General features: G+C 64.9%; 4 protein-coding genes across 26 annotated transcripts in view; 3 read left to right on the forward strand and 1 right to left on the reverse strand.

Moving 5' to 3' along the window:
* The window catches only part of TOP6BL (TOP6B like initiator of meiotic double strand breaks), a 74935-nt gene extending 74777 nt beyond the window's left edge, over positions 1–158 (forward strand). For all 15 annotated transcript variants that reach the window (XM_070457690.1, XM_070457695.1, XM_070457691.1 and 12 more), the window contains one exon: positions 1–158. In XM_070457690.1, the coding sequence (XP_070313791.1) occupies positions 1–66 (66 nt within the window). In that variant the 3' untranslated portion in view covers positions 67–158.
* Positions 159–210: 52 nt separating this feature from the next.
* On the forward strand, positions 211–4777 carry RCE1 (Ras converting CAAX endopeptidase 1). Of its 6 annotated transcripts, none has more exons than XM_070457707.1 (8): positions 211–483; positions 619–721; positions 816–899; positions 1148–1226; positions 1714–1881; positions 2010–2081; positions 2336–2398; positions 4237–4777. In XM_070457707.1, exons 1-8 carry the CDS (start codon positions 299–301, stop codon positions 4296–4298), a joined length of 816 nt encoding a protein of 271 aa, XP_070313808.1. In that variant the 5' UTR covers positions 211–298; the 3' UTR covers positions 4299–4777. The 6 variants fall into 6 exon arrangements, with proteins under 6 accessions (XP_070313808.1, XP_070313809.1, XP_020762232.1 ...); XM_070457708.1 differs by having other exon boundaries at positions 4257–4777; XM_020906573.2 differs by lacking the exon at positions 4237–4777 and adding an exon at positions 2698–3356.
* Positions 4778–5236: 459 nt separating this feature from the next.
* The window catches only part of PC (pyruvate carboxylase), a 102068-nt gene continuing 85115 nt past the window's right edge, over positions 5237–22189 (reverse strand). For all 4 annotated transcript variants that reach the window (XM_070457686.1, XM_070457688.1, XM_070457687.1 and 1 more), the window contains 13 exons: positions 20611–20773; positions 18428–18610; positions 9734–9878; positions 9289–9378; positions 8981–9202; positions 8407–8563; positions 7689–7929; positions 7348–7597; positions 6939–7183; positions 6678–6857; positions 6344–6592; positions 5930–6070; positions 5237–5852 (listed from right to left, as the gene is read on the reverse strand). In XM_070457686.1, coding sequence (XP_070313787.1) covers positions 5604–5852; positions 5930–6070; positions 6344–6592; positions 6678–6857; positions 6939–7183; positions 7348–7597; positions 7689–7929; positions 8407–8563; positions 8981–9202; positions 9289–9378; positions 9734–9878; positions 18428–18610; positions 20611–20773 — 2515 coding nt within the window. In that variant the 3' untranslated portion in view covers positions 5237–5603. The remainder of the gene's footprint in view (positions 5853–5929; positions 6071–6343; positions 6593–6677; positions 6858–6938; positions 7184–7347; positions 7598–7688; positions 7930–8406; positions 8564–8980; positions 9203–9288; positions 9379–9733; positions 9879–18427; positions 18611–20610; positions 20774–22189) is intronic.
* On the forward strand, positions 13902–16499 carry LRFN4 (leucine rich repeat and fibronectin type III domain containing 4). Its single transcript, XM_020906579.2, has 2 exons — positions 13902–15250; positions 15849–16499. The coding sequence occupies exons 1-2, from the start codon at positions 13902–13904 to the stop codon at positions 16408–16410; spliced, it is 1911 nt and encodes a 636-aa protein (XP_020762238.2). The 3' UTR covers positions 16411–16499.

The raw sequence follows: 22189 nt of genomic DNA on the forward strand, positions 1-22189 counted from the left end.
GACACGCTGTGGCTGCAGGAAATTTCCAATCTGTCCGAGTGGCTGAGTTCTGGGCCTGGGCCCTGAACCTGGCCCCCTTCCCCGCGCTTCCACGCCCACCCAGCCGCCACCGGGGTCGCGGGTTCTCTGTTTTTCAATAAACCTGCTCCGCGCGCGCAGTTTCTGCTTCAGTGTCGGGGCGGAGTCGAGGGCGGGGCCGAGGGCCGCGCCGTCGGATGACGTCAGCCACGCTTCCGGCAGGCGCGGGCCGGGCGGCAGCGGGATCGCGTCACTGGGGCGCGCCGCGGGTCCGGGCGCGATGGCGGCGCTGGGCGGGGATGGGCTTCGCCTGCTGTCGGTGTCGCGGCCAGAGCGGCAGCCCGAGTCGGCGGCTCTGGGCGGTCCAGGCCCCGGGCTGTGCTGCTGGGTGTCTGTCTTCTCTTGTCTCAGCCTCGCCTGCTCCTACGTGGGCAGCCTCTACGTCTGGAAGAGCGAGCTGCCCAGGTGCGGGGGCTGCGCGCGCGGACGGAACCCGCGCCTCCGCGGGGCGGAGCTGTGGGCGGGACTTGGCGAACGGAGGGCGGGGCCGCGCCCTCAGGGGTGGCCGTGGGCCCCCTGAACTTACTGCCTCCTCCTTAGGGATCATCCCGCAGTCATAAAGCGGCGCTTCACCAGTGTTCTGGTGGTGTCAAGTCTCTCGCCCCTCTGCGTGCTACTCTGGAGGGAACTTACAGGCATCCAGGTGCGAAGGAGGCGGGGCAGAGGGCGGCGGGCGAGCGATCTCTGGACTCCCTAGGTAACGGAGAGAGACTGATGCCCCCTTTCCTGTGGCTCAGCCAGGCACATCCCTGCTCACCCTGATGGGATTCAGGCTGGAGGGCATTTTCCCAGCAGCGCTGCTGCCCCTGCTGCTGACCATGGTGAGTGCCCCTGCTGTGTCTTGCCTTCTCTGCTCTTCGTTGTTAGTGAGACCCTCCTTTTTTTTCCTAATCCTGATTGTGCCTAGCTGTTGATTGATGAGAGACAGTTGTGAGATGGCCCAAGGCCCTCGGGTATGCGTAGGTGGGCAATCCTGGCAGAAAACAGGAAGCTCGAAATCTCCTGGGGCCGTGCAAGGGCAGTGGATTATGAGCCTTTCCTTTGATTGCTCTTGTTTTTCTGTCCTCAGATCCTTTTCTTGGGCCCACTGATGCAGCTTTCCATGGATTGCCCCTGTGACCTGGCAGATGGCCTAAAGGTTGTGCTAGGTGAGTCCTCAGGGCCAAGGGGAAAAGTAGGCCATTCAGGATAATGAGGAGAAGGGATCAGTGCGCTATGGTGGGACCTGAGATGTTCTGTTTCTCAGCAGCAAAATGGGAACACATCGGGTGGCCTCTAGGAGCTAGTTCTTAATGTCCAGTGAAGTCTGTAGGTACCCTTAGTAGTACTTGGGGTGGATAAGAAAGCTTGTCCGTTGCTTCCCTTGACCTTGGTTTCCTAAAAGAGAGCTGGTCCTGGGCAAATTTTGATGTTTCCAGAATTTACTGTCAGGATACTTTGCCTCGGCTACTATTGCTTTTCCCTTTTAGTCCCCTTGAGATACTGTTTTATACAAGGTCTGATAAAGCTTGACTCTTAACCTATTCTCCCAAGTATTTATGGCCAGGGGAGGTTGTGGGAGAGGGGCCCTTGAGGCCTCTGGGTCCCTTTGTTCAACAGCTAGTCTTCATGGCTTGTCTTGAATCCCCTCCCTAGCTCCTCGCTCCTGGGCCCGCTGCCTCACAGACATGCGTTGGCTGCGAAACCAAGTGATCGCCCCCCTGACAGAGGAGCTGGTGTTCCGGGCCTGCATGCTGCCCATGTTAGCGCCGTGCACGGGCCTGGGCCCTGCTGTGTTCACCTGCCCACTCTTCTTTGGAGTTGGTGAGTTTGTCCTGCCTGGTCCTGTTGAGATGTTCCTAGCAGAGAACCAAGAATGGGAAATGGGGGCCAGGGGAGGGCCTATCCCACAGGCTGGGAGGAATGTGACCTGGTTCTCATCTTCCTCTCAGCCCATTTTCACCACATTTTTGAGCAGCTTCGTTTCCGCCAGAGCAGTGTGGGGAGCATCTTTCTGTCTGCAGGTGAGTCCTAAAGAGCTGGCCTGGGGCAGTCCTGGGTTGGGTGCGTGAGGGTGTCCTTGATAGTCACTCTGGAGGAAGAGTTGGGAAGTGAGGGCTCTAGTATTGGAGGGGCTGCTGACCACGGGCTTGGGGTGTAAAGAATAGCCTAGGTGCTGGGGCAGCCAGGGGAAGGGGGTGTCTCTGGCTGATGGGTGTGCAGTGCTGGGGCAGGAAGGGCATGCAGGTGTGGTCACTCGAGGCCTCCCCGTCTCCAGCGTTCCAGTTCTCCTACACAGCTGTCTTCGGTGCCTACACTGCTTTCCTCTTCATCCGCACAGGTTGGTCCTCAGTCTCTCACGGGTCCCCTGGGGCTCAAGGGCCCACAGGAGTGGGTGGGGAAATGGGAATCTGTGTTTGTTCTAGGAGCAACAAGTTTCTTCTCCCACAGTCCTTGAGACAGGCTGAGCCAGGGTCCTTTGCCTGGTGCGGTTTGAGAGGTGGAAGGAAGCAGAGGCTGCGTGTGAGGGTGGATGGGTGGCCATTGATCTCCTGTTTTGGGGGATGAGGGTCTTAGCCCTAGAAGGGCCTGGGGAGGTAGTGGGGCTGCCCCATGAGCTTCTCTGTCTCCCCTCCCCAGGACACCTGATTGGGCCGGTTCTCTGCCACTCCTTCTGCAATTACATGGGCTTTCCTGCCGTGTGCGCAGCCCTGGAGCATCCGCAGAGGCGGCCCCTGCTGGCAGGCTATGCCCTGGGTGTGGGACTCTTCCTGCTTCTGCTCCAGCCCCTCACGGACCCTAAGCTCTACGGCAGCCTTCCCCTCTGTGTGCTTTTGGAGCGGGCTGGGGACTCAGAGGCTCCCCTGTGCTCCTGACCCATGCTCCGTACACACTCCTATGAACTCTCATGGGCTTCCCAGCCCCTCCCTGTCAAGGGGTACTTCAGGGGAGGAGCTGGCAGGAGGCCCCGAGAACTCAGGAATTTTTGTAGGGGATTGAAGCCAGAGCTAGTTGAATCCCAGGGACCAAGAGAAAGGAGCAGACATCCCAGGATGTGGCCGCTCCTGAAAGGGTCGAGGAGCAGCCAGGAGTGAGGGGACGCGGGGCCGGGCCCCGGAGCCGAGCACTCCTGCCTCACCTGGGACTGCTGCTTCCCTGAGCTGCTCTGTCCCCCCTGCCTCTGAAAAGCTGCTCGGGGGGTGGAATTTACAGAAACCCCCCAACTTCCCAGGGTTTTCTCATTGTCTTTTTGCATCAGGACTTTGTATTGGGATATTAAAGAGATTTAACTTGGGTAACATGGCCTTGGACCTTTGGGGATTAATCTGTTTGGGGTCTTGGGAATATGCCCCCTGCCCCCAACCTGTCCTGGCTGCCTTGAACACTAACCTGTAGGCAGGCCCACCTGTGCCCAGGTCCCTGGAGCACTGGGCAGGATGGGGGTCTCTGGCTGCCCTGAGTTTGCAGTTCCTTCCTGAGCCGGGCCCCAGGTCCTCACCCAGGTGGGACTAGGTGGCAGGTGCAGGCTCAGCTCATCTGGGCCCTCATCTTCTACTCGGGTCGGAGTAGAGCCTGTGCCCTGCCCCCAGCGATGGAGCCTCCAGCCTCTGAGAGGGTGAAGAGTCCACTGCGGGCCTTCCACCAGGACCTCCCGGCGTCTGCCAGCCTCACGCCACAGAGGAAGCAAGTCTAACCTGAAGAGGAGCCAGCCCAGGCCCCGGGGAGGGGCAGCCATTCTGGCTCTCCACCCCTCTGCCACGGGCTGTGCTCCTTGTTTAGGCCCTGGAAGAACCCAGAACAAAGGCCCAGAGAGCATGTGCAGCCCTGCCAAGCACCAGTGTAACTCAGGGTTCTTTCTAGAACCTGGCAGTGTTTTATTTGCTCTTCCTCTTGTTTTTAGAGTGGTCCTTATGTTCTCATTCCCCTGCCTCTAGGACACCTCGCCCCGCCACACACTTTCTAAAAACATTCGTCAGAGAGTATTATCCCTTTAGGTCCCATTCTAGACTTGAGGTTGTGTGAGTCCCCTTCCCTGAGGCTGGCAGTTGAAGAAAAGGATTCGGATGTCCATCACCCCCCAGGGTGCCCCCAGGTTGACTGTGACTAAACTATACTGGTTCTGAACGGGTCTGTGACAGGTGGGTACCGACCTCACTGGTGAATTTTTCTCTCCCCAAGCCTGTGTAACCACTGTCCAGGAAGCCAAGGAATCGTGCACAGGCGGGTTTCAGAGGGCATGATTGGGATCTGAGAGTCCAGAAGAGGCAGTCCAGGCCCACCCCAGAGCCTCGGTGTGGCCCTGAGCACTAGGCCAGCAGCTGGGGCTGTCCCTCCGCATCCTTCCACGCCTGCTCAGGAACTGCCCGGGCCCCACCCCACCCCTTTACTGGCCATCCTGACCTCCCTGCAGGGGGCAGTGACCCAGGCGGGCGGGGCTGCCGTCCCACCCCACAGGTGAGGGCACTGCAGGATGGGCTTGGGGTCTCCTGAGGCCCGGTTGGGGGGTGTGTGGACAGGGTTAGACCCTGGGGCTCAATCCAGTGCTCCTGACCTCCCACCTGAGCATCCCACACCCGAGGGTCTTATCTGTCTCTAGAAGGTGGTATCTGCATCTAATTCTGAATTGGGTGGGAGGTTAGTCCCTGCCTAGAAAATAAAGCAGTGTGTAGTTGAGAAGCAAGTCTGCCAACAACCTGGGCTTGAACTCTGCCTTTTACCAGCTGTGCTGTCCTTGGACAAGTTATTTAACCTGCCTCTGATTCCATTTCTGCGTCTATAAAATGGGCAAAGGTTGATTCCTTGAGTTAATAGGTGTTAAGTATGTAGAACAACCGCTTCCCCAGCCCAGGCTCTTAGTAACTAGCTAACCCTTTTTGGTATGTGTATACAACAGACACTTAAGAATCCTCCTGCAATGCAGGAGACCGGGGTTCAATCCTTCAGGTCTCCCTCCTGGAGAAGGGAATGGGTACCTACTCCAGTATTCTTGCCTGGAGAATCCCATGGACAGAGGAGCCTGGTGGGCTACGGTCTGTGGGGTCAGAGAGTTAGACACGACTGAGCAACTGACAGTCCCAACCGATGTCCTCACTGCCTTCCTAGGAGGAGGGTACAGCACCCCCCACTCCCACCCAGGGGCAGCCCTGTCGCCTGTGCTGAGTGGCACTAGGACCCAGAGTGGAGGGCAGGGGAAAGCCAGTTTTATTGAGCAAAGTTCTGAGACCTGGGCTTCAGGTCTCCCCTGCAGGAGGTAGCACCCCTAAGTCTGCTCCCATGGGCCCTAGGCCCACCTGCAGTCTCCAGCAAGGATGAATTATTTGGCAAGAGATGAATACGTGAGCAACTGTCCACCGCAGGGAACGGACAGATGGTGGGAGATGGGAATGGACCGCCACAGGCAGTCTCTCCTGCCGTGAAGAGCCGCGGACAGGAGCTCCAGGGCCAGGCCTTCCTGGCCTCGGGCACTGGCCGGCCTGGGCCTGCCCTGGCAGCGCAGTGTCCTGAAGGCAGGGGCAGGGATGGTCAGGCTGCTGGTCTCAGCGTGGTCACTCGATCTCCAGGATGAGGTCGTCACCCTCCAGCGTCATGTCCGTAGTCACGTGGACCTTGCGGACAGTGCCCTCCATGGGCGAGGTCACTACAGTCTCCATCTTCATGGCGCTGAGCACACACAGGGGTTGGCCCTTGGTCACCTTGGCCCCTGCCGCCACCTTGATGTCTATCACCTTCCCGGGCATGGGTGCCCCAATCTGGCCCTTGACGTCCTTCAGGGCCTTGGGGTGGAAGTGCATCTCCTGCAGGCAGGGCGGACAGCTTGTGAGGCCCCAGCCCTGCCTGTCCCCACCGCCCAGCTGGCCCGGGGCAGCAGTACCTTCATGGCCTGGGTGTCCTTGACCAGGATGGACCGCAGCTGCCCATTGAGCTCGAAGAAGACCTGCCTCTGGCCTGCCCGGTTGAGGTCACTTATGGCCAAGGCTTTAATGTGCAGCGTCTTGCCTCGCTCCAGCTCCACCTGCAGGGAGGCCGCCGGGAGGCTCAGAGCTGGGCAGGGCAAGAGGGCAGGAGGGAGAGCAGCCCCTGACCCAGACCCAGGCATGTCGCCTCCCTCCGCAGGTCTCAGCTCTGCCCATGTAAAGACCTAGCTCCTAGGTCTCTTAAGGGTACTGCGTGAACCCCCAGCTCACAAGGCTGGGGGACAGGCACACCAGAGCCCTGGCACCCTGAAAGTGCTGGAGCCCCGAGGGGTGGCCGCCGAGCCGCGCAGGTGGGTGCCAGAGCCACTGACCTCAAACTCCTCTGCGATCTTGGGTCCCTGCAGGAAGAGGCGCGTATTGAGGCTGTCCAGGGGGCCGAAGGTGGCAGTGAAGTCCTTGAAGTGGGCAAAGACGTCAGGGTACATGGCGGCTGAGAGCACGTCCTCCGGGGTCACCTCCTCCCCGTGCCGTTCCATCAGCTCCTTCTCCAGCGCCTGCAGGTCCAGGGGTGGGAGGGAGGCGCCCGGCCGGCCCTCTACCCTCGGCAGGTCTTTCAACACCTGGGATGCAGAGCGGAGCGTCAGGCCTGGTTCCCAGACTCCCTTGCTCCTGCCCCACCCCCGCATGGCACCGGGCCTTCCTGACCTTGGAGCGGAGGGGCTCCGGGAAGCCCCCATGGGGGATGCCGATGTAGCCCTGCAGGAACTCCACCACCGAGCGGGGGAAGGACAGCTCCTCTGCCTGCGCTTCGGCCTCGGCTCGGGTCAGCCCGTTCTGCACCATGAACTGGGCCAGGTCCCCCACAATCTTGGAGGAGGGCGTCACCTGAGGAGAGGGGACCCCTGGGTTTAGGGTGCCAGGCACCTTACAGAGGCCTGGAGGCAAGGGTGGGCGCGCCTGGCTCACCTTGATGAGGTCGCCCAGCATCTGGTTGGCCTCCACGTAGGCCTTCTTGACCTCCTTGAACTTGGAGCCGAGCCCCATGCTGTGTGCCTGGAAGTGCAGGTTGGTGTACTGGCCCCCTGGGATCTCGTTCTCGTACACGTCGGAGTTGCCAGACTTCATGGTGGCCGTGCAGTCAAAGGCCGCGTACAGCCCCCGGGCCCCCTCCCAGTACTCACTGTAGTCGAACACACGCTCCAGGGGCACGCCTGCAGGGAGGCCAGAGGCGGGAGGCGCGGAAGTGTCTGAGTCCCAGGGGGCCCTCCCCGGAGTCCAGGCCCGGTCAGGCCCCATCGCAGATGTGGGTGACGGAAGGCCCAGCCAGGCGAGGCACCCTGACTGCCAGGACGGGCAGGGCTGCGGCTGTGCCTACCTGTGTCCAGGGGCGTCCCTCGGGTGCAGGCCACCAGGGCGCCCATGCTGGGCTGTGACGTCATTCCAGACATGGAGTCCGCCGCCACGTCCACCACGTCAGCCCCGGCGTGGGCACAGGCCAGCATGGCTGCCACGCCCGCCCCTGACGTGTCGTGGGTGTGGATGTGCAGCGGGAGGTCAGGGAAGCGGTCCCGGAGGGAGCTGACCAGCATGGTGCAGGCCATGGGCTTCAGCAGCCCGGCCATGTCCTGAGGGAAGCGGGGAGGAGGGACGGTGAGGGGTGGGCACGCAGTGTGCCCGGCGGGGGTGAGGTCACGGCGGGGCGGGCTGGGCGGGCACCTTGATGCACAGGATGTGGGTGCCGGCTCGCACCAGCTCCTCGGCCAAGCCCATGTAGTACTGCAGCGAGTACTTGGTGCGGCTGGGGTCGGACACGTCGCCCGTGTAGGAGATGGCGGCCTCCACCACGCCACCAGCACTGCCTGCTGCCTCCATGCCCAGCAGCAGGTTGGGCAGGTAGTTGAGGGAATCAAAGACCCGGAAGATGTCCATGCCGTTCTCCTTGGCCACCTCACAGAACCTGGGTGGTAGGAGCGCTCAGGGTTAGCTCCAGCCCACCCCCTCAGCACATCCTTTGCTGGCTCCTGGCCCTCTTGCAGCCCCTGGGGAGAGATCTGAGGGCTGGGTCTGGCGGGGGCACCACGCGCGTCCATGGCGTGGATAAGGCCTCTCTGGGGCAGCCTGGGCTGGGCGGGGTCGCCCCAGCGGCATCCGGCAAGCAGCAGAGCCGCCCGGTGCCAGTCACATGCAGCGCGGCTCCTTCTGCCCGAGTCAGGGCCACTGGGGATTGTTTGCTTTGCCGAGGTGTGGCAGGCTGAGACGGAGCACACGTGGGCTGGGGCTCATCTGCCCTCCCGGGGCCTCCCCTGGAAGCCCTCCCAGTTCTCTCATTTGCCGCCCTGGGTGGGCGCAGCTACCGAGACGCTTGGTTTCCGGCCTGCTGTGGGGCGTGCAGGCCTTGCGCCGGGCCGGCACGGCACACCCCGCCCAGGCTCACTTGAAGACCACGTTGTCGGGGTAGTTGGTGTAGCCCACGGCATTGGCGCCCCTCAGCAGCATCTGGAATGGGATGTTGGGGACAAGCTCCCGGAGCTCCTGCAGCCGCCGCCAGGGGCACTCGTACAGGAAGCGCATGGCGACGTCGAAGGTGGCTCCTGCACCAAGAGGCCCAGGTCAGCGCCTGCGTCCCGGGGACCCCGCCACGCCCCGCAGCCTGCGCCTCCGGTCCTAACAGCGGCCCGGCCCCGACCCCTGCAGACGTTCCTTTGCTGGCCTCTCAGGACCGCTCAGGCTCACGGTGTCCTCTCTGCGCCCCCCTCGCAGCCCTCACCCCCCTTCTCTGTGCCAGCGCGCTAACAGGCTGGCATCGCCTCTCTCACTCTAAGCTGCCAGGGTGTCAGCTCTGCGACCTCAGGTCCAGCCAGAACGGACACCGGTCACTATTTGCTAAGCCAGCGAACGCCCTGCCTTGTTCAGTTCTCGCGGGTTCCCTTGGGGTTCCCGTCTCCAGCTTGTCCCGGAGTGACCCGCTTGCACTGTGGGGCCCACACCCCCTCTGTCTTCCAGCCTACCTCCCCAGTTCTCTATGCTGAAGAGTTTGTTGAAGCTGTGGGCGACGTAGGGGGAGATCTTTTTGAGGTCGTGGGTGCGCACGCGCGTGGCCAGCAGTGACTGGTGGGCGTCCCTGAAGGTCGTGTCCATCAGCAGCAGCCCCTCGTGGTTCCGCACCGCTCGCGCAAAGCCCTCGGGGCCCTCCCGCAGCAGGATGTCTCTGAAACCCGCTGGGGGTGGGCCTAGGGCAAAGCGGGCATTAGCACCCACGCTGCAGGTGGCGGCCTCCGTGTCACCGCTGTGAGGTGGCAGGAGAGGTCTCACCTACCTATGGGCACCACAGGGATGATGGGGTCCGTGGGGCTGGGGCTGGCCTTGACGGGGATCGGGGTGGTCGGGCCATTCACCATGACGTGTCCTGGGGAGACAGTGGGCGAGGGTCAGGGCAGGCTGAGCCGAGCCTGCGTCGAGGGCAGAAGTGAGAGTGGCTGGGCCTGGGGCTGGGGGCACTCCTCCAGGACCCCGGGTCTTCCAGCTGGCCCCTGTCCTCTCCAGAGCCAGGGCCTCCTGGGTCCAGGCAGTGGGGACCTAGTGACGGCCACACAGATGGAGAAGCAGCCTCTGAGATCAGGAGCGGGGGCTCGGGGGCGGGGGGTGAAGCAAAGGAGGAGGTGCAGGGCTGGGCTGAGGATGGGGCAGGGCGGCCAGGCGGCTCTCTGGGTGGGGGCGGAAGCAAGGCATCTGGGGGGAGAGAAGGGAGACTCGGGCCGGACCGAGGTAGTGCAGCAGCTTCTGGGCCCGGTTCTGTGCGGGCCGCAGCTGGAACAGCTCCGGGTTCTCGTCGATGAACTGCGTGTCCACGGTGCCTGCCAGGAACTGCTGGTTGTTGAGCACGTTCTGCAGGAAGGGGATGTTGGTCTGCAGGACAGAGGCGGGTGGGAGGGCGTCACCGCGCAGCACGGCCAGGGACAGGAGGGGCTGGACCTGCCACCCCTGGGAGGGCTCCCCAGGCTGCGGCGCGGGCCTCCCCGTGAAGTGGCGTTCCCGCCCCGCCTCACCACCCCCACCCCCATCCTGGCAGAGCCCCCGAGGCCGTCAGGGGCCTGAGCCCACCCCTCTGCCCTGCTCGCCCTGAAGCCTGTGCTGAGTCCCACCTCCCCGCTCCTCGGGGACCCCACAGGCTGGAAGACAGATTTGGCCTTTCCTGCAGCACCGCCCCTCCCCGCCACACTTCCTCAAAGGGGCCCCAACCTCCAGGGTCCCCACCACCACATGCAGCATGTAGCCACACTCTGACAGTCTGAGATCCCTCCTCCTAGTTAAATCCACCCTCTTCCTGCCAGCAACTCCCGCCGGGATGTTCTCTCCGTGGGCTTCCAAGACCTCTCGCTTCCCTCCGCCTCCTCCCTGCCCCCCCCCTCCTCCTGCCCCTTCGGGAAGGGGGCTGTCACCCGCCTCTCCTCCTCACACGTCCCGGCCCACAGCCCCAGACCCTGCTGGGCAGCTCTTCCCGGGTGCTCCTCATACAAGCTCATCAAGCCCCACGTCGGCCTCTCTCCCCCAGGCCTGCCTTACCTGCCACTGCGCATCTCACCCCCAACCCAGTCCCCACACCTGCGCTCATCAGCCTCAGCGCCCACTCCTGTGCCAGCGGGCACACCAGCCGACGCTACCACAGCCACGCCTGGACTCCGTGCCCCTGGGCCTCAGGCGGTGCCTTCCACCGGGCTTCCCCGCCACGACCACCTCTGGGCACCCCAGACTTGCCCTGTGCGCCCACACCACCACGCCTGCTGGCTGAGCTCTTCCTGGAGCCTGAACTCAAAGACCTTCCCGGTCCTCACCTCCCGCCCTCACGGCGAGCCGGACGCTCCCTTCCTAGGACCTGTGGGACCAGCCGTGGGAAAGCCTCGCTCAGCCTCGTCATCTTGTCTGCAATCCTCTCAGGCCCAGGAGCGCTTTAGAGGCAGCGGTGCCATCTGAGGGACCGGTGCCCACGTGCTCTGCACACAAGGGCCCCCGTTCTGCTCATTAAACAGCTGGAGGGACGGCATGAAGCCAGGGCAGGGCTCAGTCCAATCTAGAGGCCAAGTGGGGTGGGGGGTGGTGCCTGGGAGCCCGAGCTGCAGGAGCTGCCCCAGGACATGGCTGCAAGGTCGAGTGGATGCAATTCCAGTGTGCGTGCGCCTGTGGCCGTGTCTCTATGGCCTGGCTGTCACTTCAGAGAAGGCAGCTTTGTGGGTCGCCCGTGCGCGATCCTCTTGCACCATCGATAGGAAGCCCAGGCCCAGCAGGCCCCGGGCCCTGAGGCTGCTCTGAGAGATTCTACCTGTCCTTAGGGCTCCTGTCACCTCCCCCACCAGCACCCACCGCAGAGTGGGGCCAGCCAACACTGCCTCATGCCTGCCCAGCATGACCAGCCTGCCTGTCTGTCCCTGAGATTAGTCCGTGCTTCTCGTAAAATGGGGACATTTCAGCTGGGCCAAGGCATGCGATCTGAGACAAGAAAACCAGTCCAACCAGCTAAAGAACCTAGCGCATCCTAGGGGTGGCAAGGATGCTAAGAGGCCTCCGCGTCCCATCCTGCATCTCCCTCGTGTAGACCCCTCCTCCTCTGTAATTTCTGGAGGATGTCACCCCATCCATCCTCCATGGGAGAGTAAGCTCCATGCAGGCAGGCAGGCCCCTCTGGTTCCCAATCTATCCTAGCTCCCCGCAGAGCAGCACATTGTTGATGCCAGTAACGTGTACGTTGAGAGTGAATGAAAACGTTCTTGTTGGGAAGTACAAGGGAGAATCTGATGCCACAAGGGAGAATCCGAGCAAGAGGTGACCTGGACAAGGATCCATTTTACAAATTCAACAGCCCCGGAGGCCCGAGGAGTAGCACCAAAAAGAATGGCTTCCAACTGCCTGAACCCCTGAAAAGTCACCTCCTTTCTCCTCTCACCCCATGAAGCACCAACAATCACCACTCCTTAGCCTGGATAAGAAACCTGTCTCAGTGGTTAAAGAACTTGCCCAAGGTTACCGTGTATACCAGGCAGGATTAGAAATCCAAGGAAATGGCAACCCACTCCAGCATTCTTGCCTGGGTAATCCCACGGACAGAGAAGCCTGGCGGGGTACAGTCCATGGCGTCGCAAGAGCTGCGCACAACTTAGCGACACCACCACTGTTTCCCCGAGTAGCCTGAGAGCTACTTGGGGGAGGTGATAACTTGTTTCCCTGCTGGGCCCAGACGAAAGATCAGGGTGCGCGTTCAGCTTCAGGGCGCTCAGCGCTCCCATCTGAGCCCCGATCTCGGAGGCAAAAAACCGGGAACTCGACCCTGCCCCGACAGACCACGGGAGCCCCGTCTCAGCCAGGCCAACTCGTCCCGGGTCACTCTTCCAGGGAAACGGCCCGGTAGGAACAGAAGGGAAGGGAGGGGCCGCCGGCCAGGCCAAGACCCCTGACGCACAGCTTCAAACGGCGTGCCACCGCCGGCCTGCCGGGAAAGCGCGCCGCGCAGACCAATCGGGCCGGAGGCGGAGACCGGTTGGTTCCCGAGCGCGCCCGGCGGGGCGGGGAGCCTGGGACGAGAAGGGAGGGGCCGGCATTGGGGGCGGGGCGCAGCGCCAGCCCGAGGCCGAGCCCTCTCCACCCCACCCCGCGGGAGCCCGGCCGGGGGGCATCGCCCCAGCCCTCCCCTCCCCCCCGCAGGGCCCGTGCCTGTTGGGGACCCTCCACGTGACTTGGTGATGCAGAACGGTTGTGACCTTCACCGTGTGTCTGTGAACGCGAGGGTCCCAGCAACAGTGCGGGTTTGCACCCGGCCCTGCCGGTGGGTGCAGGGACGTGTGGGCATGTGTGGGTGTGTTGGGGAGGGTGCCCAGCGACATGTGACAAAGACTCTCGTCTCTGGGAGATGGTGAAGGGGCCCGCGAGCTGGCGCTTTGTCTGCCTGTCTGCAGAGTGACGGTTCGCGCAGCGGCAGCAGGCGCCCGTGCGGTGCAGGATGCCGGGGCGCCAGGGTGGCCGGGGGCGCGCGCGCCTGTGCCCGGGTGAGTGCGCTGCGGCAGCGCCGGGGGGCTGCGCGGCGGGTCCGCGCCGGCCCGGGCCTCGCGCGTGACCAGGAGCCACCCGTGGGCGCTGCAGTGGCCGCGTGTCCGGGTGACCTCGGGAGCCGGCCTGGGCCCGGGTGGATCCCCGCGCGCCCCTCCCCGTCCGCTCTCCACGTGCGTGCCCGCGGTGCGCGTGCTCGTTGGCGCGCACCCGTCTGCCTGTCGCTGCCGCTGCCGCCGCCGCCGCCGCCGCCGCGAATCGCTCCGGGAAAAGGTGCCGGGAACCGAGTGAGCCGGGGCCGCGGGCCCGAGCGCCATGGGCCGGAAGGCGCGCGGAGCGCGGCTGGTCAGCCCCGGGCCTCATCCCCACGGGAGAGCCGCCTGGAGTCGGCAGGGGCCGGCCGGGCCCACGGGGAGGCCGGCCCGCGCCCCCTGAGCTACGGACACCAGGTGAGGGGACCGTGGGGGGCACTGTGGGGAGCGGTCAGGGAGGGGCGGGGGCCCCGGGAGGGCTTGGGGAGGCACCTTAGCCGGCGGGGGAGGGGATGGCGCCGAAGGGATGCTGGCGAGTCCAGGGGACGCCAGGGGAAGGAAGTTCCGGGACCCTCCCTGCGCTCCTGGCCACCTCCGCTTCCTGCTCACGCCTCACCTTGTCCCCAGAGCCTGGGCTCCCCCTCACGGCTTCGGAAATGTGACCTTTATTTGGGGGGCCTAGCTCTACAGGCCCTAGCCTGCTCTCAGCTTTGGGGGACCCCTTGGGCCTTTGACCCTGACCCCACCCCCCAGGCCAGGCTCTGGAAGCTGGCCCCCGCCCGAGATCAGCCCGGGGGCAAGTGGGCAGCGGTGCCAGCCCCACCTGTGCCTGGGCTGTGGCCCTTCCTGCAGGGTGCTCGCCATGGCCCCGCCGCTCCTGCTGCTGCTGCTGGCCAGTGGAGCGGCCGCCTGCCCACTGCCCTGCATCTGCCAGAACTTGTCCGAGTCGCTCAGCACCCTCTGCGCCCACCGAGGCCTGCTGTTCGTGCCGCCCAACGTGGACCGGCGCACGGTGGAGCTACGGCTGGCTGACAACTTCATCCAGGCCCTGGGGCCGCCAGACTTCCGCAACATGACCGGGCTGGTGGACCTGACGCTGTCCCGCAACGCCATCACCCGCATTGGGGCCCGCGCCTTCGGGGACCTGGAGAGCCTGCGCTCCCTGCACCTGGATGGCAACAGGCTGGTGGAGCTGGGCGCGGGCAGCCTGCGGGGCCCTGCCAACCTGCAGCACCTCATCCTCAGCGGCAACCAGCTGGGCCGCATTGCGCCCGGTGCCTTCGACGACTTCCTGGGCAGCTTGGAGGACCTGGACCTGTCCTACAACAACCTGCGGCAGGTGCCCTGGGCCGGCATCGGCGCCATGCCCGCCCTGCACACCCTCAACCTGGACCACAACCTCATCGATGCGCTGCCCCCGGGCGCCTTCGCCCAGCTCAGCCAGCTCTCCCGCCTCGACCTCACCTCCAACCGCCTGGCCACGCTGGCGCCCGACCCGCTCTTCTCCCGGGGCCGCCACGCCGAGGCCTCGCCCGCGCCGCTGGTGCTGAGCTTCAGCGGGAACCCCCTGCACTGCAACTGCGAGCTGCTCTGGCTGCGGCGGCTGGCGCGGCCCGATGACCTGGAGACCTGTGCCTCCCCGCCCGGCCTGGCCGGCCGCTACTTCTGGACGGTGCCCGAGGGCGAGTTCTCCTGTGAGCCGCCCCTCATCGCCCGCCACACGCAGCGCCTCTGGGTGCTGGAGGGCCAGCGGGCCACGCTGCGGTGCCGGGCCCTTGGAGACCCCGCGCCCACCATGCACTGGGTTGGCCCCGACGACCGGCTGGTGGGCAACTCCTCCCGGGCCCGGGCCTTTCCCAACGGGACCCTGGAGATCGGGGTGACAGGCTCTGGGGACGCGGGGGCCTACACCTGCATTGCTACCAACCCAGCCGGCGAGGCCACGGCCCGCGTCGAACTGCGGGTGCTGGCTCTGCCCCACGGGGGGAACGGCAGCACTGAGGGGGGCCGTCCCGGGCCCTCGGACATCGCGGCCTCAGCCCGCACAGCTGCGGAGGGCGAGGGCACGCCCGAGTTGGAGCCGGCCGTGCAGGTGACGGAGGTGACTGCCACCTCGGGGCTGGTGAGCTGGGGTCCGGGGCGGCCAGCGGACCCCGTGTGGATGTTCCAGCTCCAGTACAACAGCAGCGAGGATGAGACCCTCATTTACCGGTGAGGGGATGCTCTGCAGTCTGGGGCCCCCAGCTCGGGAGCGGCCATCCTCAAGCCGGCTCCACCCCTCGGGGGAGGGCTGGCCACCTCTCCCACCCCTGCTCTCTCCACAGGGCTTCCATGCACTCCTCCTCAGCTTCCCAGCTGCCTGGAGGTCATGGGGGCTGCAGGGGGGTGGAGGGGGGAGGCTGTGCCCTGCGAGGTCTCAGGCGAGGCCGGACAGGTGGGGCCCAGGGTGCTGGCGCCTGTGTTTAAGCTCGCGGGCACGTTGTTTCTGCCTCTGCTGTGTGATTCTCCGCAGCCTCTTAGGCCGGCCCGGGGCGGGCCTGGGTGTCGACGGGCACATCTGCCTGCCCTGCACCATCTCCAGGGCCACATGTGCCCAGCTGTTTTCTCTGCCTTAAGTGAACACACAGGCTCCTGTGGGCCCAGGGAAGGGGCTCCTCAGAGCTGGGACCTGGGGGCATGTGGTGAGAGCAGGGGTGGGGGGGCGGGCTGTGAAGGGAGCTTCAAGGCCTGTGGCCCTGGGCAGGGGGAGGGGGTGGGGACGGGGGCTCGGACCCCAGACCTGCGCTCTGATTCCCACCCTCACCTGCAGGATCGTCCCCGCCTCCAGCCATCACTTCCTGCTGAAGCACCTGGTCCCGGGTGCCGACTATGACCTCTGTCTGCTGGCGCTGTCACCTGCCGCTGGGCCCTCTGACCTCACTGCCACCCGGCTGCTGGGCTGTGCCCACTTCTCCACGCTGCCAGCCACGCCCCTGTGCCACGCCCTGCAGGCCCACGTGCTGGGCGGGACCCTGACTGTGGCCGTGGGGGGGGTGCTGGTGGCTGCCTTACTGGTCTTCACTGTGGCCTTGCTGGTTCGGGGCCGGGGGGCCGGGAACGGCCGTCTCCCCCTCAAGCTCAGCCACGTGCAGTCACAGACCAATGGAGGCCCCAGCCCCACGCCCAAGGCGCACCCCCCACGCAGCCCCCCGCCTCGCCCCCAGCGCAGCTGCTCCCTGGACCTGGGGGACAGCGGCGGGTGCTACGGTTACGCCAGGCGCCTCGGAGGGGCCTGGGCCCGGCGGAGCCACTCTGTGCACGGCGGGCTGCTCGGGGCCGGGTGCCGGGGGGCTGGGGGCAGTGCTGAGCGGCTGGAGGAGAGCGTGGTCTGAGGGCCGGGAGCCAGCCCGGGGGTGGCAGGCCGGGGGGCGGAGGGTGCGGGCGGGTGGCCTCCTGGCCTGGTGGGTCCGCGTGGCCGGAGAGCCCCTCCTGGCCCTCCCCTCGGTGCCTCAGGCAGGACCCTTGCCCTGGTTCTGGCCTCCAGTCGGGCAAAACGGGACAGGTCCCTGTGACAGGTGCTCACGGCCTCCGAGCGCGGGCTGCAGCCGCCAAGTGGAAGTCTTGTTTGTCTTTATAATAAAATCATTGGGGTCACCTCAGTGCTAGTCTCTGGTCTTGTCGTGCTCGGCTCCTTGACGAGAGAGTCTGGGCAAGTGGAAGCACAGACAAGCGGGGTCAGGCTGGGGCTCCCAACCCTGTGGAGGCGGCCCCGGCAGCCTGGGTGCCCGCGGGCCCTAGGGTGCCCTGGAGAGCAGGTGCCTCTGTGCCCGCATCTGTATGCAGAGGACGCCCTGCGCTCACCTGGCACAGGCATCAGAGTGCGGTAGGGGATGGCGAACCAAAGGGACTGGAATCGCACCACCCTGCTCTTGGTCTGGGACCCCCAGAGGGCTCCTGTCGGGGGTGCGAGGCCCCGAGTGGGGTCTTGGCTCTCAGCTGCTCCCGACGCCCCTCTAGGCTTGGCTCTTGCTGGACACCCGGGGGTACCACGCCCCCAGGGCCACGGCTCTGGTCCCCACCTTGAGCCAGGCTCGGGGCGGTGTGCCCTGCCCTATCCATGTCCCCGCCAGCCCGTGGCCCAGACGGCCTCCTCCAGCCTTCAGACAACCACTGCTCCCGAGCGTCAGCTGGGAGGAAGCTGCAAACACACCCCAGGCACGCATGCTTCTCCGCTGGTGCCAGGGGCAGCCAGGCGCTTTGAGCACATGCAGGGGCCCAGGCCCCACTGCAGCGGCCCGCGGGGCTGCACCTGTGCTGAGGGTGGTGCGCCTTTCTACCTCAGGCCTGCGGTGCCGCTGATGGCAGCCTGGTGAGAGCTGGTGTGGTAAGGTGCACGTGTACACGTGTGCAGGCTGAGCTCACACATGTGTGCATGGTGTTGACACACACGTGTGCCTGCCTGCCCAGCCCTGGAACACATACCTGGATGTGGGCCAAGAGAGATCCTGGTTTAAATAAAGTGAAACAGGGGCTTCAGCCAAGAGGAGTAGTAGAGCGTGAGCCATGCCAGGGCGGCGCGGAGGGCAGGCGGGCCGGCGGGGTCGGTGCCCAGTCTGGGCGCGCACTGGGGGGCACTGGGGCCCCAGCTTGCTGCCGGCCTCCCACCTTCCTTGGCCCCCGTGGCCCTGGCTCCCTCCACCGTCTGGCGTGAAGGCAGTGGGAGCTTGGGAGCACCCCAGCCTATCAGACAGGTGCAGTCCTATGGCCTGGGGTCACCAGCAGGACAGGAGCGGGCAGGTGAGGGGCGGGGTGGCCAGGCCCCCCGCACACCAGTCACCTGGCCCGGAGCGGCCCCAGACATGGCCTGCCACCGTAGAAGCAAGGTCACCATGCCACGTCCCGGCCACGTGTGCGGGAAACGGCCCCTGACCAGGAGCCCCGAGGCTCTTCACGGAAGCGCAGACGCCCCCAGCACAGGGGGACAGCCCTGCCCTGTGAGGTGGGCCAAGAGCGGCTACTGCCCCGCGGGCTCCTCCCTCCCACCTGCTTTTTGAAAAGGTGACAGGGATGGAGCAGGGCTGAGGAGACAGCGCTGCCCATGTGGCCCAGACCGGCGCCCAGCCGGGACCCAGCAGGGCAGGAGCCGCTGAGAAGGCGGGGCTGCAGGGTGCCATGTGCTGTGTGGGGACTCGAGGGGGCAGCCCCCCACCGTGGGCTGGGCAGTGTGGCCCCCTGCCCCCGGCCCCCAGCAGGTCTGAAGTGGCATGTTCCCAGGGCAGGCTCATGGCTACGCAGCAGCACTGGCCTCTGACACAAGACAGCCTGCGGCAGTAATGTCACCTCCGGCTGTGGACACAGGTGACAGGGATGACCCAGAGGCCGGAGCATCTCGGGCCTGCAGCCTCTCACCTTCACGCCTCGGACTCGGAACTCGGCCAGGGCTCTGCTCATCTTGGTGGCGGCCGTGGGGTGGTCCTTGCCGTGGGCGATGACCTTGACCAGCAGGGAGTCGTAGTGGGGGGAGATGACGGCACCTTGGAAGGCAGAGGCGTTGTCCAGGCGGATGCCCATGCCCTCCCCGCTCCGGAACACCTGTGGGCAGAGGCGGCCCAGTCAGGCCCAGGTCTGAAGCCAGAGTGGAGATGCAGCACTCCCGTGGCCCCAGGCTGGACCAGCATGGGCCGGTAGGGTGCCAAGAGTCACACACAGGTGACCCCCAACTCTGGCTTGAGAAGTTCTGCTTCATTGCTGCCAGCAAACCAAGGGGCACCCCACCGGCTCTGAGGGCCACAGGCATGGCTTCCTCATCCCTGAGAGGAGCTGGCAGGGGAAGGTGGCAGGGCGAGGGGTGGGGAGCACGGGCCCCGCCAGCCCCAGGCTCAAGGCCCTGCTCTCAGGGCTGACGCGGAGCCGGCGGGGCATGGAGGGGCCAGGCCTGCCACCCGCCTGCTTGACCAGCCCTCTTGCCTTTCAGATTCCTTTGTTCACTCATCCAGTCCACAGCACGTGTGCCCACCTCACGCCAGGCACTGGGGACAGAGAAGCTAAAACAGGCCCTGCTCGAGCAGAGCTCCCAGCCTGCAGGGCGAGGGGACAGACGGAGGAGGAAACACACAGACGAGGGACAAGGGTGCTGCAGGACGGAGCCGGGCGGGGGAGGCAGGCCGCAGGGTCGGCAGGCCGCGGGGTCTGTAACATCCAGGGACAGGGACGGCCTCGGTGTCCCCCACCTTCCCTCCCTGTCAGGTGGGAGAGGAAGGAGCAGAGAGCCGATCAGAAACACTGGGACCAGACGCAAGGAGATGCACGTGAGCCCACAGGCCCAGAAAGGGAAGCAGAGGGTGAGGGTCAGAGAGGCGGCTCGGGGGGGGGACAGTCGGGGGCTCCCAGGAGTCTGACGGCAGAGGCTCAGGGTGGGGGAAGGGGCTTTGGGTGTGAATGCCCGGGGTGGGGGCCTCGTGAGCAGCACCGGCCAGGGAGACGGGGAGCGGGAGGGACAAGCCGGGGGCCTGGGGACACACACTGCACCATGTTTCCGCGTCTAAGGGACACAGCCTGTGTTCGATAAAAAGGAACTTAATAAAATATTTAAGCGTGAACACTCAGCTGTGAGCAGGAGCCGTCAGCTAAAAATATTCTGTGGTAAACCAGGCTCAGAGGAGCCAGGCCTCGGAGGTAGAGCTGGAGCAGGGCTGCCCCTGCCCGCCGAGGGCAGACTTGATGGGGGCACCCACTGGACAGCGCTCCGGCCTGGGAGCTGGCCCCCACCTGTGGACCGGGATCCTTCCAGAAACAGCCCTGGCGGCAGCTCTGCCTCACGCCAAGCAGCCAACAGGACTCTCAGAATGCAGATCGCTCCCCGCCCTGCCCCGCCCAGCCGCCCCAGCCTCTCCTCTCAGGCTCAGTGACAGAATCACCCTCCTGTCCTCCCGCGGGTCCGCTTCCCCAGAGGCCTGGGCGGCGGGAAAGCTGCAGAGCGTTGACTTGGCACTGGAGGTATTCTTAGCCGGGGCGTGAGGCAGGACCAGGGGACAGGGGCCCGAGGGCTCCTGCCTGCAGCCAGTCCAGGCCCCCTCTCAGCCCCTGGCCCCCCACGCCACTGCTCACTCTCCTCTCTGCTCCCCACCATCTCCCCGACTCCCGCATGCATGCATCCCTGACGGGTCCCCTGGCCCAGGCCATCCCCACCACTGAGACCTCGGGGCCCTCATCCTTTGCCGTGCCTGGCTCCTCCCCCAGGCTGAAGGCAGGGCCGAAGCCAGCGGGACTGCTCGGTGGGCAGTGAAGCTTTGGGTCCTTGTGAGATGAGTAAAGGACCTGGGCTCCGTTCCCGGGGATCCCGCAGTTGGCTCCACCCAGGTGACCACCCTGTTCCCCCGGGGGCCTTTCCGGCCTCCACACCAGCCTCTCCCAGGAATGCTCTCCCCTTTAGTCCTGACAGCGCCTGGCTCCTGCGTGCTCTAAGCCAGCTTCCGGTCAGCTCCAGTGAGGCGCCCCCTTCACTGCTGGGCCCACAGGCTCCCTCGTGCCCCCCTGGAGAAGTGTCTTCACGCAGACTGAGCTGGGCGCGGGCTCCAGTGGAGGCGGCCTACCTCGATGCGGCCGGTGTCGGGCTGGAAGCTGCGCGCGGGGTCCTCGGTGGTGACCCGGCACTGGATGGCGCAGCCGTTGATGCGGATGTTCTCCTGCCGGAGGCCCAGGTCAGGCAGACTCCGGCCCTCGGCCACATGGATCTGGGCGTGGACCAGGTCCACACTGTGGTGTGGGGGAGGGAGGCACGGGGAAGGGGACAGCGTGAGGCAGGGGATGGCCGCGGGCAGCCCTGGCCCCCAGCCCTGCCTGCTGATCCTCACCAGCCTCCCCCTGACCACGCCCAGGCTGGGAGCCCTGCAGGGTCCGCATGAGGAGGACACAGCGGCTGGAGGAGCAGCTGAGATGTTAGCGGCGCCCTGGGCTCGCCCCCCAGCTCCTCCCCCGACTGCCCCGTGCCCTCCCTGTCTCCCCCAGACCCTCCCGAGGTCAGACCCTCACTCTCAGAGCTGAAGGTGCTACTCAGGGTGTGGTGGGGGTCGGTTTGCCAGAAAACAGGGCTGTAGTGAATGGGGCCACAGCTATTGGAGGGTCCACACTGGTGGGCGCTGTTGTGGTCAGGTGCCACCCTCCTAGGACCTGCGTTGCAGCTAGGCTTGTCCCCAAGACCCCCCCACCCTGCCCCAGAGAAGATCTCAGAGTGCAATCTCCACACGTGCCTGGTTTTCTAAGCACACCGTCCCTGACTGCCATGCTCCTAAGGACAGCAACAAATTCAAGTGGAACAGCTGTTAGAAAACTCCAGGCTTTAAATGCATCGTCACTGAGGCTTGCGGTAAGGACAGCCTGGAAACGCCGCTGGCAGACCTCCCTCAGTATTTTGTGTTTCAGCAGTGATGACGAGCACCGTGTTATCGCCACGCATCCACGCCGGGGACTGTGGCTGTGCCCCTCCCAACCTTTATCTCCACAGTAATGCTCTGAGAGCCGCCATCGTGCCCATCAGAGGACGAGCCCAAGGGTCAGAGAGGCGCAGCCCAGCCAAGCTCTTCGCGGCTCGTGACCTGAGAGGACCCTGCGCCAGAGTCTGTGTCTGTCTGACACAGAAGAACCTCTGCTCCGGAGCAAGGAAAGAGCTCCACCCTTAGCAGAACCGGCTCAGGGCAGGCTCAAGATTGATGAAAATTTTCCAGCGTTGTGGAGGGGAAAGTCTCACGGGACCAGAGCGTGAGGCTGGAGCACGCGGTCAACTCAGCCTTTACCTGGAGACAGGGAGGACTCTGGGGGCCCTCACATACCCGCCAGGTGAAGGCAGGTGCCCCAGCAGTGTCCTCAGTCTCAGGTGAGGTCAGAGGTCGAAGAAGGAACTGTCAGGAAAGTTCCATGGTGGGATGGACTGGCCTAAGGCCAGGGCATAACACTTCGACAGCTCGATGTGTGCATTTTGAAACGAAGACAGGCCATATTAATTGTTTATAAAATGTGCAGGTTTTTTAGGGAATGTTTATATGCAATGCTTGTGGGAGAACCAGGTGATCTAGAAAGCTCTTTAGGTGGTGGTGGTGTTCAGTTGCTAAGTAGTGTCCACTCACTGGTCACTCTCTGTGACCCCATGTACTGCAGCATGCCAGGCTTCCCTAT

Source organism: Odocoileus virginianus, chromosome 28 (genome assembly GCF_023699985.2).
Source record: "Odocoileus virginianus isolate 20LAN1187 ecotype Illinois chromosome 28, Ovbor_1.2, whole genome shotgun sequence".
In the NCBI taxonomy this organism is placed as follows: Eukaryota; Metazoa; Chordata; class Mammalia; order Artiodactyla; family Cervidae; genus Odocoileus; species Odocoileus virginianus.

Coding starts and splice junctions, on each gene's coding strand:
- RCE1 (XM_020906573.2), top strand. CDS start 299: ATGGCGGCGCTGGGCGGGGATGGGCTTCGCCTGCTGTCGGTGTCGCGG. Junction 1,882..2,009: donor CCCACTCTTCTTTGGAGTTG/GTGAGTTTGTCC, acceptor TCTTCCTCTCAG/CCCATTTTCACCACATTTTT. Junction 2,082..2,335: donor GAGCATCTTTCTGTCTGCAG/GTGAGTCCTAAA, acceptor CCCCGTCTCCAG/CGTTCCAGTTCTCCTACACA.
- LRFN4 (XM_020906579.2), top strand. CDS start 13,902: ATGGCCCCGCCGCTCCTGCTGCTGCTGCTGGCCAGTGGAGCGGCCGCC. Junction 15,251..15,848: donor GATGAGACCCTCATTTACCG/GTGAGGGGATGC, acceptor CCTCACCTGCAG/GATCGTCCCCGCCTCCAGCC.